General features: G+C 36.3%; 1 protein-coding gene across 8 annotated transcripts in view; it reads left to right on the forward strand.

The window, feature by feature from the left end:
* Eps15 (epidermal growth factor receptor pathway substrate 15) overlaps window positions 1–19299 on the forward strand; it is a 156326-nt gene that overhangs the window by 82576 nt on the left and 54451 nt on the right. For all 8 annotated transcript variants that reach the window (XM_087214734.1, XM_021247931.2, XM_087214733.1 and 5 more), the window contains one exon: window positions 14758–14830. In XM_087214734.1, coding sequence (XP_087070860.1) covers window positions 14758–14830 — 73 coding nt within the window. The remainder of the gene's footprint in view (window positions 1–14757; window positions 14831–19299) is intronic.

Raw genomic sequence — 19299 nt, forward strand, 5'->3', positions numbered from 1 at the left:
AGTTTCTTTGGATTGGCTTAGGACCATGCCCACCCATGAACCAGTCAGTGGCCAGGGATACATAGGTTATTGATCTGTCATAAACACTGTCATGGGAATGTATAGGGGATAGTTTGCCACCAAGACCACATAAAGGAGGGAATATCCATAAATGACAATTGAAGGGTATTGCCAGAAAAAGGAATGAATTCTGGGAGGCAAATGTCTTCTACAGGCACTATAGCTTTAAATTGACAGTAATTTCAGTGATCAACCTTGGTATTATCTCTTTTTGAATACTATGACTTGACACCTATAAATTTAGTCTGTGTACCTTTTTAAATGTCATTGCTTCACATCTGTTTTTACTAAATTTGACCAAATTCTATTTGAAAATTGGCCTTTTTTTTGTTACATAAAACCTCTAATATTGGAATTCCAGAAAGTTGAACTCACTGTGTAACCCAGATTGGCCTCAAACTCACAGTGATCCTCCTGCCTCAATCTCCCGAGGGCTAGGATTCCAGGCAGTGCTGGGATTCCAGAAGTGTGCCACCACGCTTGACAGAGCCTTTACTTTTTATCTGGATCACTATTATAACTTCTAATTGGCCCTCTGCTTTGAGCCTTTCCTTTCTTATGTTATCTCAATTCCAGTTGACAATAAATATACTTCAGGCCCCTCCATGACTCCTCATCCCAAACTGGATCCAGTTTACTTTTCTGAGAATGGCATAAAGGGCTCTTGCTTCATGATTGTTCCTTGGTGTCCTAGCCATTCTTCTGTTTTCAACACCTCCCCCAGTACAAAAGCTCCTGTGGTACTGCTAAGCCTACCTACTGAGAGCAGACACTGTGTTTGCTCTTTCTGTTCTCAGTGCACAAACCTCCCATTTCAGCTTCATCCCTTTTCTCTAGCTGCACGGTAGTTGGGCTTGTTACCTCTCCCCTCAGCATGCCACCACTTTTGTTTTTCTGTGCCTCTCTGATTGTACTGCTCTCCTTTGCCCAGAACACTCCTTTTACATCCTCTCATGCTTCATGACCCAGATTAAATATCATCTATTCTATTAATCCTTTCCTGAAATCTTAAGATTGTTAGTTGCATTTTTCTTTTCTTCCAGAGACTTGATTCCCTTACGATATTGCCATAGTTTTTTGGAGTAATTTTATATTTCTTATTTGGGAAATTTTCAATTCCTTATGACCAGGGCCTATGTCCTACTTATTTTGATAGGTCTAGAAATTCATCAGGATTTTTTTTTTTTTGGTACTGGGGATCGAACTAGGGTTCTTACACTTGCGAGGCAGGTGGTGGAACCACTGAGCTAAATCCCTGGCCCAGTAGGTCTAGAAATTAACATACACAGTATCTGACATCATAGAATCTCAGTATGGAATAGTTGATTAGATGAATCAAAGGATGTTATAAACATCACAATATTTTCTAGTTTTACTTCCTACGGAATTTATGGCAGAATAGAAGCCAGCCATGTGTTAAATGTTGAAATAAGACAGAAGTGGGCCTGGGATTTAGCTCAGTGGTGCCACTGCCTGACTCGCAAGTACAAGGTCCTGAGTTTGATCCCCAGTACCAAAAAAAAAAAAAGAGAGAGAGCTGAATACAGGTTGAGCATCCCTAATCCAACATCATGTGCAAAATGTTTCAGTGTTTAGATTTTTTTTTTTTTTGGTATCGGGGATCAGTACTGGGTACTGAGCTAAATCCTTGGCCCTGAATTGTGGTAAAATACACATAATGTCATTTTTAAGCCTGTACAGCTCAGTAGCATTGAGTACATTTGTAATGTTGTGCAGCCATCACCACATCCATCTCCCAAAACTCTTTTTATCTTGTAGAACTAAAACTCTGTACCCTTAAACAGTAACACCTCATTCTCTTCTTCCTTGGCCAGCCCCTCCCAACCACCATACTATTTTCCATCTGTAATTTTGATTACTCTTAAGTACTTCATACAAATTGGATCAATACAGTACTGTATGTACTGTATTTTTTTTCTAAGAGTAGAAAAATTTATTGGGGAATAGAAATGGGGTTAGGAATGGGGAATAGGACTAGTTCCGGAGAGACAGGGCGTCCCAAATGGCTTTTTGTGACTGGTTCATTTCACTTAGCATTTTGTCCTCCATCCAGATTTCTCCATGTTCTATCACATGTCAACATTTCTTTCTTTTTGGAGTTGAATAATATTCAGTTGTACATATGTGCCCCATTTTCTTGCCTATGCAACTGGGGTTGTTTTGTTTTGGAGACAGGGTCTCACTATGTATTTCAGACTGACCTTGAACTCACTATGTCACCCCAGGCTGGCCTTGAACTCACAGACATCCTCCTGCCTCAGCCTCCTGAACGCTAATATTACAGGCATGTGTCACAACACACTTACATCTGTTGATGTATGGAAAATTGAGTTGCTTCTGTGTTTTAGTTATTGTAGGTAATACTGTGATGAACATGGATATTCAGATAACTTTGTAAGGTTTCACTTTTTTGGTAGGATATATACACAAAAGTGACATTGCTGGATTATATGGTAATTGCAGGCCTGTTTTTATTTTAAGGATTTCCTTTGAGAATCTAATGAAGGATGTTTTTCCCTGCTCCTGAGGAAAAAGAACACTTGTTTCCATTTACTCTATTTTCCATTTATTTTAAGCATTCCTAGATCCTTAAAAACTATCTGTGGACCTAACTTTTAAGAATTCTTGCTCTGAAAATAAAATGCCTCCAACAGAAAAGTTCTTGGTAGGGGAAAAGGCAAAACATACTAAGAGATTGCTTCAGTCACTTGGATAGTGTGGTAGTGGTGAATTATGCTGAGGCAGGAGTTAGTATTTTGCCTTCTTCTAGCTTTCTGCTTTCTTCCTGTCTCTGTCCTTTAAGCAAGAATATCAGGAAGTAAAAGCCACATCCTGTCAGGCCAATTTGTTGTCCTGATTTTCTGACAATAAACAGGACAGTTACTGTAATAGTCCTTGGGTATTGTGCTACACCTTCTTTATATAAATTTTCCTGTTGAATTCTTGCAACATACATGAAGAGCAAGAGGTTTTGTCTTGATGAGGAAATGTTAGAGCAAATCTTTATTTCTAAGAAGCTTTCTTTGACATCTGCCTCAGATCAGTGAGTGCTCATTTTCCTTCTCTCAAGAGCACTTGTAATACTAAATTATGTTTCTTTCCTCAGTACATTCTGAACTCTATGTGATGGCAAAGACAACCTCTTATTTCTAACAAAGCAATATAATGTAGAATTTCAGAGCAAGGGCTCTATTTATTTACTTACTTATTTTTTGCAGTATTGAGCATCCTACCCAGGGACAGTCTGACACAGAGGTACATTCCCAGCCACCTTCCAGCTCCACGCCAACTTGATTTGCAATACTGGGGACTGAATGCAGGATCTTCACACTGAGACACTGAACTACCTCCCAAGCCTTTTTTTATTGTTTTGAGACAGTCTTGTGATAAATTGTCCAGACTGGTCTTAAGCGTGGGATGCTCCTGCTTCAGTCTCCCAAAGTGCTGGGATTACAAGTGTGTACCATCATGCTCAGCTTCCAGCCCTTTTTATTTTTTATTTAGAGATAAGGTCTCACTAAGTTTCCCAGGCTGGCCTTGAACGTGATTCTTCTGTCTCAGCAGCATGAGTAGCTAGAATTGCAGGCATATCCCACCACAAGTGGCAGAGCATGAGCTTTTTGATGAGATTGCCAGATTGCCTAACCTGATTTGGTCAGATTTACTTAACTATTTGTGCTTCAGTTTCTTCATCTGTAAGGTAGAAATAAATAATATCACATAAAATGTTTAACAGAATTCTTAGAACATGGTAATAATAGTCATGATCATTCATCTTCTTCCTTTTTATTCCTAATATCCAGGTCATCAATTAGAGCACAGGATTTACTGCTCACTAAATACTGGTTGAAGTAGCTAAATGAATTCTCTTTCCCCAGTGGAAGAGAGACTAGAATTTTGTAGATAGGTAATGTGTTCCTAAACATACAGGCCTCTGTCTCAGTCATATTCAAGAACTCATTTTTTAAAAAATTATGGGATTCTTAATGTCTTAGTTACTTTCCTTGTTGCTGAGACAAAATATCTGACACCCAAAGTTAAGAGAGGAAAAATATATTTGGGTCACAGTTCATAGAGATTTCAGTCCCTAGTCAGCTGGCTCCAAGGCAGGGTGGCATAGCAGAGGGGCATTGCAAATGATAAACAGTCCATGGCAAAGCAGGGCAGGCAGAGGGCAGCAAGCAGCAAGCAAGCTACAAGTGATAGATTCTTTCTGTCTCTCTATAATGTATCTAGGCTACCTGACCCAAGGATTCATACCCAGAACTATGGGTGTGAACTATGCCAAACCAATCAGTGGACTAATTTAGTAATCACACACCCTTAATTCCAGTATCACACACTCTAAATCTAGCCGCTTCTGAAAAAGCCCCCCCATGACCCCATGAGGCTTTGGGGGGACATCTAGACATAAGGCATAATAATTAACGTATGAATTTTCTTTAAAAATTATGTTTTGGGTTTAGTTTTGTTCAGTTACCATTAGAAACCTGTATCTGGAGAGATCATTGCTTACAGTTGTCTCTCATGACCCAGTCTGATCTGCTTCTGATTCTGTGAAGGCCTGTGGCACTAACACTAGAAGATCTCAATATGACTGTCTCAGTAGTGACATGATTAAATAATTAATGCTCTGTGTTGTAGTGTGCATTTGATAATAAGAAGGCTCCTACTTCATTCTTATTTTTTTCTTGGTGTATGTTTGCAATACATCATAGTTACATTCATTTTAGGGAATTAGTACATGTGTATAGTATATCTTGATCATTTTTGACCCCTTGATACCCTCTCTTCTCCCCCATGTCCTCTTCTCCACCTCCAACAAGTCTGCCTTTTTGTCTCCCTCCCTCCCTTCCTCCCTCCCTTCCATTTTAGGTTTCTCATATAAGAGAAAATGTGATATTTAACTTTCTGTATCTAACTTATTTTACTTAACATTATGGACTCAACTTTCATTTATTTCCCTGCAGATGACATGATTTCATTATTCTTTATGACTGAACAATATTCATGTATATACATTTTTTTTTTCTTTATCCACTCAGCTCACATGACATCTAGGCTGTTTCCAGAGCTTAGCTGTCTTGAGTTGGGCTGCTAATAGCATGAGTATGCATGTGTTACTATAGAATGATGTCTTTAGTTCTTTTGAGATCTGAAGTGTATGGAGCATCACTACTAATAGCTCTGTTTATAAGACTCCCCTTATTTGAAAATGTCCTTGTAAATGTCTGAATCTGCATTGTCTAGTATAGTAGCCACTAGTAACAGGGGGCTATTGAACAGCTGCTCAGTAAATACTGGTTGAAACACAGCTGATACAAATTAATATGTGTGCTTGGTTACATGCTGGATTTTAAAGACAGTATGAAAAAAATAATGTAAAGTATCTCATTAATATTTTCATAATTATTGCATGTTGAAATACTAATATTTTAGTATGCCAAATTAAAGTATATTAAATTTCACTTCTTTACTTTTAATATCCAGCTATTAGAGCATTTAAAATAACACATACAGCTTACATTATAATTCTGTTGGACCTACTTTGGTCTGACACAATTGTGTTCTATAAAAACTACATTTCATTTGCTTATAGTATTTTGTAGCAGGGTAACTTATTAAGGGGACACTGGGTGATAAATTTAAAATATGTGTTATATTCTGTCTTTGGCAAACAGAAACATCTATCAAGAAATTTAAAAGTCACAGTTTCACCAGCATAGTGGCCGACTGCCATCAATTTGTATCCTTTGTTACCACTTGTAGAAAGCTATTAACTGTATATAATAAACAGTACTGATAATAATAGCTAAAATTCATGTAGCTGTTATCATGTGCCAGGCATCATGCTGGAGTCTTTCTAGGTTAAGGTAAATTAATCCTGCCCATCTACTTTAATTATTTCTATTTTATATCTGAAAAAACTGAGGCTTACTTTTACATTTCTTTTAATTTTTTTAATCTCATTTTTTCTTGCTGGCTGAGTAGAATAAATGAATTATTTTGGATTTGCAAAATAAACTTCTCTTTCTCCTTTGAAAAATGAACCATCTGGGGCCGGGGATTTAGCTCAGTGGTTCCGCTGCCTGCCTTGCAAGTGCAAGGTCCCAAGTTTGATCCCTGGTACCCCCCAAAAAAAAAAAAAATGAACCATCTAATTTTGGGTCCTGCAGTTAAGGCATGCTTTGGTTATGTAAGCCATGCCTCAAAATTTATTTTGTTTTTGATTCCATTTAGGCTGTGTTTTCAAAGATTTATGCCCATGAATAAATTCTCTGATGAACTTTTCAAAAATAAAGCTCTTTAAGACAGCCAGCCTCTCAGAACTAAGTCCAAGATGTAGTTGTTCACATAGTACTATATGTCCTTAAAATTTTTCAGCATTTATCTTAAAATTTTATAATTAATGACTGTTTTCCTCAGCAAATTGTAAATAAGGGCCCAACTTTAATCTTGTTTGGCATGTGGTAAATATTCAGTAAGAATGAAATAATACATTGTCATATAGAGAACATATAATTAAGCCAACTTTTAAATCCAAGGTAATAATCAGTATTTTTTGTCCTCAAACTTTAATTATAATCAACCTAGTAAATTTTTAGAAAAAAAAAAAAAAGCTGTCTTAGAACAAAAAAACTCTCTAACTTTCAGACTTGTTTGAATTAAAAGTATAGACTTTGAGGGCCGAGATTTAACTCAGTGATTCCGCTGCCTGCCTTGCAAGCACAAGATCCTGAGTTCGAGCCCCAGTACCAACAAACCCCAAAAAACACAAAGATATAGATTTTGTCATTAGCTATGGATAGTTATTAGTCTAACCTAGCTGACAGTTCCCAAGTAAAGCAGTTAGGGTTTTGCATTTCAGTAGCAGCTGTCACCAGCTTTTTGAGCAGTGAGAGCTTCTACCTCATCTCTTCCTGGACAAGACAGCAGAGGAAGAGCTATGTTGCTAAATAATGCCATTCAGAGTTTTAAAAAACCACAAAAAGCTAACATGGCTCAGAAACGTCTAGGGACTTAGCATTTCCTGTGTTGAATGTCTACATATCTTTACCTGGTGCTGAAATTCACTTATAATCTTACCCTTATCTATTATTTCAGCTTCATTTACCACACATGAAGTCATCACCCCAGATGAATTTATCTATCTAGAATTTTTTCACCTCTGTGCTTTTCTTTTTCAGTAATTTTTTTATTATGGTAAAATATATGTAATATAAAATTTACCATTTTAACCATGTAAGTGCACATTTGAAGTAAGATTAAGTATATTCACATTATTGTGCAATTGTCATCAATATCAGTCTCTAGGGTCGGGGATTTTGCTCAGTGGTTCTAGTGCCTGGCTCCTCGCAAGTGCAAGGTCTCAAGTTTGATCCCTGGTACCAAAAAAAAAAAAAAGTCTCCAGAACTTTTTCATAATTACAAAATAAACAATTTAATTGGAATTGATATCAATTTTTTATCACAAAATTCTGCCCTTGTACAGCTCCATCCTCCCCTTTTTAGGTTATTGATGTCACAAATTATAACTTTATTCATGGTGTATCCACTAACATAGATTTATAATTATTTTTTATGTATTTGTCCTTTAAGTCCTGTAGGAAGTAAAAAGTGGACAAAATTATAATACTGTTGGTTTTTATGTTTGTCCATGTATTTACCTTGACTTGACATCTTTATGTCTTCCTATGGCTTTAAGTTTATTGTTTAACATCCTTTCATTTCAACCTAAAGGACTCCCATTAGCATTCCTTGTAGGACAGGCCTATTAGTAATGAATTCCCTCAGGTTTATCTGGAAATATTTTAACAACTTGTTTTTGAAGGACAGTTTTGTCAGGTATAGAATTCTCAGTTGACATTTTTTTTTTCTGTTTAGAACTTTAAATATATCACATCCTAATGCCTTCTGGTTTTCTGCAGAGAAACCCATTGATAATTTGAGAAACCCACTGATAATCTTAAAGTTTACAAGTGCTTTTGTCTTCCTGTTCTCTTTGTCTTTGTCTTTCAGCATTTTTTTTAGTGTGGCTCTCAAGGTTTATCCTACTTGAAGTTCCTCTGTCAAATTTGGGGAGTTTTCCTCTTAGTTGTTGTCATCTTTTTTTTCTTTTTCTTTTTAAAGTTTTCTTAGTTTGCTGTTTTGCTGACATTTCTGTGTTTTCCTCTGTAAGCTTTCCAAGTTGAATTGGAATTTTCCTACCTAACATTAATACTTTCCTCCAAAGCTTAGCTGAAGTCTTACCTCCTTCACAAACCATTGTCAGACTAGAGTAATGACTTGATATGCATACCTTGACTATCTGCACAGTTTACTTGGTAATTAATCTTCCTGCCTTCACTGATACCAAAGTCACTTTTTCTGTCTCTCTCTGAAGGGTCAAGTTCCAGTCCTTTGTTTTCCCACAGCACCCAGGACACTACTTATAATTTTTTCTTTATGTTCTTTTCTCCAATACTTCACACCAGATATATGTATGTACATGCTGAATTGAGAGCTTTTTTTTTTTTAAGTATTGGAATTGAACCCAGGGCATTTGCTGCATTCCCAGTTATCACACACACACACACACACACACACACACACACACACACACACACACCCCTGCCTTTTGTTTCATTTTGAGATAGAGTTTTGCTAAGTTGCTCCAGCTGGGCTTTCGACTTGCAATTCTTCACAATTCTGCCTCAGCCTCCCAGAGTTCTGGGATTGTAGAATGTACCACTATGCTGGGCTTTGAGAGCATCTTAATGGCAAATACCTTTCCCACTGTTTTATGTATCCCCTTTGTAATGTTCAATTGGTAGATGAGAAAACTAGAGCTTATTAAAGAGTTTATTACTATTTAACTTTTTATTTAGCATCTACTAGATTCAAAATATGGTAGAATTACTGAGATACAGGTTTTATTATTGCTTTTTAAAGAAAAGAAAACTGAGGCTTAAAAATATGAAGTGATATACCTAACTGAAGTTGGCTTAGACAAAAAGGAGAATTTGATGACTGTATGTAATTGGAAGAATAAAAATATACAGTATTTGAAAGGTGTGTTAGGGTTCTCAATAGAAACAAGAACTAATAGGAAGTGTATGTATTATAGAGGTGGGTCATGGGGAAAGATTTACTTTAAAGAACTTGTTCACCTCATTGTGGAGTTGGCAGTTTTGATATCTGAGGAGGAGGCTGTAGACCCAAGGAAAAGCTGTTACTACAAAAGGCAAAGGCAGTCTGGAGACAGAATTCCCTCTTCCTTTGGCAACCTCAGGGTTTCTCCTTTAAGGCCTTCAACTGATGGGATGAGGTTCACCCGCATTGTGGAGGATAATTTGCTTTACTCAGAGTCTACTGACTTGTTAATCTCATCTAAAATATTCTTTCACACCACTGTCTAGGCTGTTGTTTGTCCCCACATGTGAGTTCTGTGGCCTAGCCAAGTTAGCACACAAAACTATCATAAGAGGTGACAAGAACCAGGATGCAAGCGTTGACAAGACTCACTCTTTCCCCGCCTTTCATCTCAGCTTCTTTGTATGAAAATTTTATTTAAGTGAGAACAATAACTGCCAGCAACATCTGGACTCATATTTGCTTATCTTCATCATTTCACAGGAATGATTTTCTTTCTTTTTTGGTACTGAGGATCAAACTTGGTCCTTGCACTTGCGCAGCAGGCGGCGAAACCACTGAGCTAAATCCCTAGCCCAGGAATGATTTTCTTAAGAATAAACGAAAGAGCTGGGCATTGTGGCGCATGCCTATAATCCTAGCACTTGGGAGGCTGAGGCAGGAGGATTGCTGTGAGTTCAAGGCCAGCCTGAACTACATAGTGAGCCCTTATTTCAAAGAACTAAAAAAAGAATGAATGAGATAATCTATGTAAGATGCTGATCACATAACATCAATCATGCTTAATAAATTTTAACCTCTAATTTATTAACAGTAGTAATAGTAAATATATTAACAGTACTTTTTTCTGGTTCTGGCATCTGCCTCGCAAGCACAAGGTCCCGAGTTTGATCCCTGGTACCAAAAACAAAAAAAACAACAAAAAAAAGCCCAACAGTACTTTTTTCTAGTTTCAAATAAAGTCATCTTAGACTTTTTGATCACAGGCCCATTTTTAAATTAATTGTTACAATTGTGAGATGAGGTACTTTGGTATGTCAGGCTTGGGGTAGGAGCCAATCTCTGGCCAGTTCTTGCTTAGAGGTAGAGTCTACAAAAAGATGTCATCTTCTATTTGAACTGTGTGGGTAGAAAAACATGAGATGAGGGAGAAAGAAACGAGTGGTCATATGAAGAAAAACTGCTGGGCTGTAGAAGAAGGGAGGGTCAGCCAGAACCGATAGCTGTTGGGATTTAATTCAGTGGTGCTGCCACCTGCCTTGCAAACACAAGGTCCGGAGTTCAATCCTTGGTACCAAAAAAACAAAAACAAAATAAACCAATAGCTGTTACCACAGTGACTTAAGATGATCTGTGATAGAGTCAGACTTTAAATTTTGGATTATTTTTCTGCAAATCCTATGCATTGAAACCATATATTGAGTTTCCAAAGCTACAGAATAGTTAGATAATTTTGAATATTTAGATAAGATTTTATAGCAGAGATTATTTGTGATATTATATTCTCTACAGCTGTATTTTCTAACCTTTATTGTAACCATATGTCCTTTTTACAAATTTAAAAATTATTCCATTATTTAAAATTCTAAGTAAAATTAATATTTGCGCTTTAGGCCTTCTTTTTCCTAATTACGTGACATTTTGTACATTTCACGTTCCAAGCCTAAGGTAATAGAGATATTAGCATTTATGTATGAAAACTAAGATGAGGGCTCTGAAAAGCCAGGTGACACAATCAGAGTCAGAAAAACCTGTTTCATAGCAGAGTCAGGTTAGAATCCAGGTCTCTCCTTTTTTGCTCATTTTCTTGCTCTCTGAAAGACCCAGATGCCAACTGAAGACTTACATAATGAGAATAAATAACATGCTTTTCTCTGTTTGCTAGTAAGAGATTGGTAGTAAAGCTGTTTAATAATAAGAACATTCTTAGGGTTAAATGTGCACCAAAAGGATTTTTATAAATAAGCCTCAAGATTGAAAAATACACCTTTGTGAGTTTTCACAGCTTTCTAGTTTTCCCAGTGGTTTCTCGTTTTTACTGTTTCTGGTTAGAAAACAATGGATGCTTGTGTTTAGAAAAAAGACAAAAAACTGTGTATCTGCGAAGGACTTTAAAGGTGATTTAATCCTCCCTCCATAATAATCTGGAATTGTGTCAAATTAAGACAGATGGCTCACTTGCTTCTCCCCAAAAACAGAGCCTGGGAAAATGGAAGCAAATTGCGGGGACTCAAGGTTCCTCAGCCTGACTCCTTGTAAATAGCTTTTGACTACTTCATATTCAGTTTATGTAGTTACCAACCTTGAGCTTCTGAAAACTTACCTCAGGCCTTGCCTTTTGGCAGGTACTAGGTAACATGGAATCTGACCTGTCAACCTTTGAAATACTTGGGGCTTACTCATGCTAAGCAAGAGCCCTATCCTTGAGCTACATCCCTAATCCCTTTTATTATATTTTAAGACAGGGTCTTGCTAAATTGCCCAGGCTGGCCTTAAATGTAAGTAGCTGGGATTATTGGCATACACCACTTTATGCAACTTAATTTTTTTTTTTTTGAGTGGAGAATCTCACCATTTTACCTAGGATGGTCTTGAACTCAAGCTCTCAAGCAGTCTTCCTGCCTCAGCCTCTCAACAGGTGTGTGCCACACTGCACAGCATCTGGCTCTTTTTATAACTGTGATACTTGCAAGTTCCTCAAGATATACAAGCATCTTGGGCGTGAACAGGGCCATAAAGATAGTTTAAAATAGAAGGTGATTAGGATCATTTGTTTTCCCTTTTCTGGAAATTACTAAGGTGAAGGCATTAGCTCTTTCTGTCATAATATTCAGGCTGAGTGATGGTTTGGGCAAAATGCTTGTATACTTATTTTTGAGATGTATCTTACATTTTGCTTACTTATGTATATTGGTGGGCTCCTTGGCAAACTACATAGAAGTACTATTTTTTATTTGGCACAGATCCTTGAAAAGAGAATTAAGTTTTAAATTATTGATGTTAAAATGCTTTATATGGTTATTCATACATCTCCTTTGGAAAAGACATATTGTTCAAAAGAGGGGAGAATGTAAGAAATATGGGCAGATATCTTTTGTGTACCTAAATTTATGTTTAGATATTTTTACTTGCCTCAAATGAGAGGATAGTTAACAGAAGTTAAGAGCCCTTACAAAACAACAGAGTAACAGTTCAGCATCTCTGAAATTATAATCTGAGTCAATGAGAAAATTATTTCATTTTCAGTCTGACACAGGGGAAATGTTTTTTATAGACAGTGACGTAACAGTGAACATTTAATTTTTTGTTTTCTTTTTAATATGTTATAGTGCTTTGTTTTAATTATAGAAGGAATTGTGAGATCAGAATTTCACTAGATAAGCATGAATTGAAAGCTAAATTTCATTGATCTTTGTATTAGGAAGAATTAATACCTAAAAATTCCCATATTTTATTTAATTAGGAATGATCTTCAGGGTTCATTTGGAGACATCACCACTAACTTCCCACCCCCTTTAAATTATGAAAAGAAATTTGAAGGCTTCCACCATTTTACTCAGACATAAACTGTGTTTGCTGATTAGAGCAGAGTCCTTTCTTCCCAAGCTAGCAGCCTTCCTGTGCTCTGCCATCCTTTTGCCATGGCTACTTTAAGTCAGCTTACCGCCTTCAGGCAGCCCATGTGTTCTGGGCCTCCCGAGCACACATTGTGAGGACAGGAGCTAGCAGCAGGGCAGGAAGAACTGAAACATGCACACCCACCCCGGTGTGCAGCACTGACCTGCAACACTGTCATGTTTCCTGTCTGCTACCATCTCCTGTATGAAATGGATCTGAAGAGACACTGACCTTGTGTGGAAAGCCTCTGAGGATTTGAGTTAGAGGGAGGGGGCTAGATTTTCATGTGACTTATTTCTGACACACTGCAGCAGGACCGAAAACATTCATCTGCTCACATAGAGGAAAGAAAAAATTTCCAAGATTGAGCTTGCAGAATTTGGTATTTTAACATTTTTTCCCTTGTTTTTCTATTTTTCAATTTTACCTAATTTGATAAGGGTTGGAGGTGGGGAATGGACTTTGCATAATAAGTAATTGAGGGATGGAAGGAACGGGCTGCAACAATGATTCGCATGGTAAGGGACTGTTTAAAATCTCCAAGACATCGCGACCCACAATGCAACCCATCTGACAAACGGTTAGTGAGCTCCTTGGCCATCTCAAGTCTTTAAAAGTAACAGTATACAAACAGCTTTATTTATATGCTTTTTTTCCTTCTATATGAATCTTAAGATCATTGTCCCTACATATCCAAAACAGTTTGATTTTTGTCTACATTTAAAATATCCACCTAAAAAAGTGAAAAATATAAATAAAGCATGCAGTTTATCCCCAAGTATCTCCTTTTTGTATATTTGTCCCACTTTCCTTTGTGCTAGAGCTAAATGAAGCTTGAGGTTAACATTTGGATTATGTCTGGAATAGAAATGGAAATATAGTAATGAAGCTTTAAGGAGAAACTCGGCAGTATCAGTTGGAGGACTTCTTAAATGCTGTTCTTCTCTCTCCATGTTATCTTTTAAAGCCCCCTCCCCATGCAGAATTTTATAGGCTTTTTCTCTCCTTTTGTAGGAAAGAAAGGGGTAAGAGCTGTGTGTGCGTGTGTGTGTGTGTGTGTGAGTGTGTGAGTGTGAGAGAGCACAGAGAGACAGACAGATTTTGGTAAACATGAGCATTTAAATTTGTCACGTCAAAAGAAATAGCTTTATTTTTGAATTCTGAATCTAAGATTGCTTGAGATTCATTCATAGGAACCCAGCTCTGATCAAAGCATAGAAGAAATTAGATAATGATATTTCAAAGTAAAAGTAGATCCCCGTGTGTTTAATTTGAGAATAAATGCTACTGTAATCCTTTTTACATGTAGTGTATATTGTTTTACATATTTGATTATTTGTGTTAGTAGGTAATCCCAAAATAGCTTTTGTGAACATATGTAATATTTGATAGAACAGATTATTTGTACTAACAATCTTTTTCGTTTTCTCTGTGTTGTTGCATTCTAAAATTGATGTGGACCTGTGATCTAAGGGGAAGTTAACACTTCAGTAAATGGCTTTTTCCTGAATATTGTTCACTGTTTCTATTAGCCATTTTCATTTAATGACAGTGATACTTAAGGGTTAAGCTTATAGAGCTGATGCAACCCCTCCTTTTCTTCACCAGCAGTTTTCATTGGGCAGTATTTCCATAGCAACAGTGAGGTCAGTGAAACCTGAGTGTTTCATTGATTATTTTTCTCTTCTTCCTTTTTTAATCTATTCTCTTTTCAGCACGTATTAGTGAGGAAGCGATTTTTTTTTACAAAGTCTATATTGATTTCTATTCCATAAATAATTAAAAGAGGGTAGAAATATCTGCCCTTCATTTAATTATTGAATGTTTCACTATGTATTTAAAAAGTGATTCAGGATTAGGATGGATAACAATACCAGCTGTAGCTGATGTTCTCAAATACTCTTGCATTGTTTGCTGGTCTTCCAGGGAAAAGAATAATGTGGAACAGGAGCTTAAGGAGAAAGAAGATACTATTAAACAGAGGACAAATGAGGTTCAGGTAAGTGAGCTATAAAATGTACTATTCCACTTCTGTTTTAGGAATATTTGTTTTAAATGTACAGAGTCACTATTTGATGGTTACAGTATTAGGTCTAGGAAATATCTAATATTTGTATCATATAAATGTCTATCTTTTATAACATGATTGTTCTTGCTTTGAATTCTGGCCTAAGAGATTACACTGCAATGAGAAAGCAGTATTTTTCAGCCTGGATTTCTAGGTTTGAAAGTAATTTTTAAATGATATTTACTTGTATATTATATTATTGAAGTTAACTTTGAATGACTTTTGATGTGAATATATTATACCACTAAAATTAAATGAGATCATTATATCATCATCATCATCATCATGAAAAACCAAATTGCTTTTTCATACATGTGAGATTTTGTTAGCTATGAGATCCAATGTTTTCAAATATTGTTTCTTATAATCCTAATAAAGTGGGAGGTGATACAGAATAATTTAAAATACACTTTATGAGTTACCTAGAAGCCAGGATATCTTAACTTTGAAATAAAAAGATTTAATTCATTTCCACCTATGTGTTGTGTTAAGTAGTTTGATTTTACAAATAGAAAAGATAACAAAACCTATTTCTGATTGGGAAATGATACAAGACGAGATATTTCAAACATTAAAAACATAGGAAACTGGGCAGTGTTTTATTTTAAGCAGTAAGCAATGCATGTGGCCATGTCATTGGGTACCATTTCCTGAATGCTGCACTGACACACAATAGGAGATTGGTTGTAGAAGCACTGGTAGGAGCTACCAGTAAGAGTGCATAGATGGGCATTTTTGATTGTGCTACTTGTATGTTGGATTTCACTGCTTGTATTAATAGTTTTAGTTAGGCAAAAAGTCTAATGTGTTAGACCCATTATTTTATTTTGACATGGTACATTCATTAGAAATTGTCAGGTGGATTATGCTTGGATAGGGAAAATGATTTATTGAAGGGTTAAAGGAGCCAGAGAGGCTTCTTTTTGGTAGTTGATTTCTGATGAGATTAATGCATTTATTATATTTACTGAAATTTTCCTAAAAGCAATGCAAAAGTCAAGAGATCATCACTGATACGTTTCTCTTTCTGGTAGTGAGATTAGGTGTGGGAGGGCAAGTTACCTAATTATTTTTGTGCAGTTTTTAAGCTTCTTAAATATAAAAGAATCATTGACTAAGCAGTTATTGCTGAAGATAGTTTGAGAATAGAAGATAAAAATCTACAAAATTTTCTCACTCTGAAGAAATAGATATGTAGCCACTGATACAGTCTCAGACAGCTGCTAAATTTAGCCAGTTACTATTTTAAAGTACATAAGTTTGCCAGGTGTGGTGGTGCACACCTGTAATCTCAGCACTCAGGAGGCTGAGGCAGGATGTTCACCAAGAGTTTGAGAACAGGGCTCAATACAGGGCTATATAGTGAGTTCAAGGCCACCTGAACTACTTAGCAAGACCGTCTCCAAACTAAACAAACTACCTATATAGGTTCTTGTGATAGACAGTACTTTGTCATTTGAGTACATCTACCTGTTGATTTTTCCCTACTGCATCTTTTGAAGATGGGGATTTAAATAGCCACTAAAGATCACTAAAATTTACATTGTTCTTTTCAAGCTAAATGGTTATCTTTGAATATTTGGTTTCTTATAATTATAAAAGTTTGTTGTCAGTCAAAATTTCTCTGTAATACACTTCTTATTCTTTGTCGTGATAGTAAGATATATATTTAACCTTAAGCTTTGTGAATCCAAACTACATGATTGGCATAGAAAGTCCAAACTGTTGAATTTTTCAGCCGAGGGTGCTAAATATTAGGCATATTGGAGCATGCTTAATAAAGCCCAAGTAGTAATGGTCGATGCTAAATTCATTGAAAAGTAACGTTAGGTTAATTAAAGCTTTGGTTAGTAGATTTCATTATTCATTTTACTCCAATATAAATATCTTTGTATTTTCACTTGTACCAAGGTGCTAGACTAAGAGTGACAATACATGACATGTACAGAGAATTAACTCTTCATTTTTATGATGATTTTCAATTCTCTGAAGCATAAAACATCTTAATCTAAAATGGTAATGACTAGACTTACTACTTAATGAATTGATTTACCCATTGATGATGAGGCACAGGGTAAGAATAAAATGGATATTTAAAATACGTAATTTCAACTTTCAGTACTTATTTTCTGATTTCTTTGGTAAAGGGCTATTAGAGCTATTAATAAAAGAACATCTACTTTGCTGCTTCTTCCTGAGCCCACTTTCTAATGGAGGTGCTAACAAGTATTGGGAGGAGTAGCAAAGGGATCAGGGCCTCTGAATGAGTTTAATCCAAACTTGGCTTTTCTGAGTGTTCTTGCTTTTCATCATATTAATAAATTTACAAATAATAATTATATTAATTCAAGCACAAAAACCAAACTTTTAAAACCAAAGGTCTTGGTCCTGTGCATGCTAACCTTGAGCTCTCTCACTGAGCTACCCCACTAGCCAAGCTTTTTGCTTTGTGTTTGTATACTTTACCTTATTTTATTTAAAGTAGAATAGCTACTACATAATTTCTAAATTTTCATTTCCCATCTTTATCCCCATGACCTCTCAGCTTAAAATTTTTCAGTCCAAACTTTTGTTTGTTTGTGTTTGTTTTTTGAGAAAGGTTCTTGCTATGTAGTTCAGGCTGACCTTGAACTCACAGTGTAGCCTAGGCTGGCCTTGAACTCACTGTGATCCTCCTGCTTCAGCCTCCCAAGTGCTGGGATTACAGGTGTGTACCACCGCACCTGGCTCAAAATTTTTTCCTAAAGAGGTCTTTAAATTTTATTTCATAAAATGATGACTGCTGGCATATGAGTTACACTACTTGTTTATCAAGTTCTATTTTTAAAAAAACTAGGCCCAATGCAATCTAATTCCAAATAGAAAAATTCATAAAAGGATATTTTATCTCAGATGTTCATTCCTATGTTGAGGTCCCAAATATTTATGGAATATAAAATATAAAAATATAAAACTTCAAATATAAAAGTTCAGTTCTTGTGAGTGCTAGTTTGATAACTGAGTTAACCATATTGGTGTTTATCATTTCAAAGTTAGTATGTTTAAAATGAATCTTGTTGAAAAAAAAGGGTTCATTTTTGAACTTAACTATTTTTATCAGTTTTTCTTTCTCATTGCTACCACCCTTATCACCTGACATCTAAAAATTTAGTCAAATTGTAAGTGCTTACTCTGTTTTAACTTGCTTTTCTCCCTAAACTAATTTTAGAGTCATGACTCTTAACCTGTGAAAATCTTTACTGCTACCCCTTGCTCCTGTAAATAATGGGAGTATGTCTTACCTTGTGGATATATTGGAGATAGAAAAAAAGATGAACTACAAACTTTCCTCTTACTATGACATTTTTTATTGTCTTACTTTGAACTATGTACCATATACCTTTTCCTTCTTCTTAATCTTGCTTGTATGTTTTGTTGCTGCAGTCTAGAATGTTCCCTTCTTGCTTGCTTATGTGAACTCACCTATGCCTTCAGGCCCAGCTCAAATTCCACTACTTCTCAAACTTTCTAGTCCTTCCTTCTTTGGAATTCCCAGAGGCATGGTTGTCTACTTCTATTTACAGGGCTGGCTTGATCTGTATGTATGTTGATTCAGGTATCTTCCAACTGACATTATGATCTCTTTGAGCTTAGAAATTGTGCCTTGCATCTATTGTTATGGCTTGTATCTAGATGTCCTCTCAAAGCTTCATGAGGTCATAGGTGAGGCTTTTCAGAGGTGGCTGGATATAGGATGTGTGATGCTGGGATCAAGGTTGTGATGCTGGGATTGATTCAAGGTGCAATGCTAGGATTAAGGATGCCCCACCCTGGGTGTGAGTGCTACCTGCCCCCGGGGTTGGGGGGGTAGCATGGATAGGATATAAGGAACAGAGGGTCTCTGGTTGCTTGTTGCTTGCTGCCTTCTGCCTGCCATGAACTGTTTCTCCTCTGTGATGCCCCTCTGCCATGTCACCCTGTCTTGGAGCCAGCCAAGTATGAACTGAAACCCCTGTAAACTGTGAGCCAAATAAACCTTTCCTCCTTTAACTTTGGGTGTCAGATATTTTGTCTCAGCAACAAGAGAAGTAACCAAGACACATACCTTCCACTATATTTGATAATATATTGTTGGGTGGAAGTACGTTTAAGGAAAGTGTTCACAGTAGAAATTAATAAACTTTGGTTTTGTACCTGAAATTAAAAATAGGAAAGGCATACCCAGAAACCATAGGCAAAGAGGATTGGTAGCATGATGGGTATCATTGAGTCAGACTTTTCCATTTTGTTCAAACTAGACTCGTGCAAAAGAAACTTGAAATTTCACAGAGTCAGTAAGTAACTCAGAGTAATTCCCCATATTTTTTCATTTTAATTCAGTTAGTTTGCTTTTTTGTATCCCCCTCTCAGAGGAAAAGGGA

Source organism: Heterocephalus glaber, unplaced genomic scaffold, assembly GCF_053883595.1.
Source record: "Heterocephalus glaber isolate CG9 unplaced genomic scaffold, H.glaber_assembly_v1.0 deba00001451, whole genome shotgun sequence".
Taxonomy (NCBI): domain Eukaryota; kingdom Metazoa; phylum Chordata; class Mammalia; order Rodentia; family Bathyergidae; genus Heterocephalus; species Heterocephalus glaber.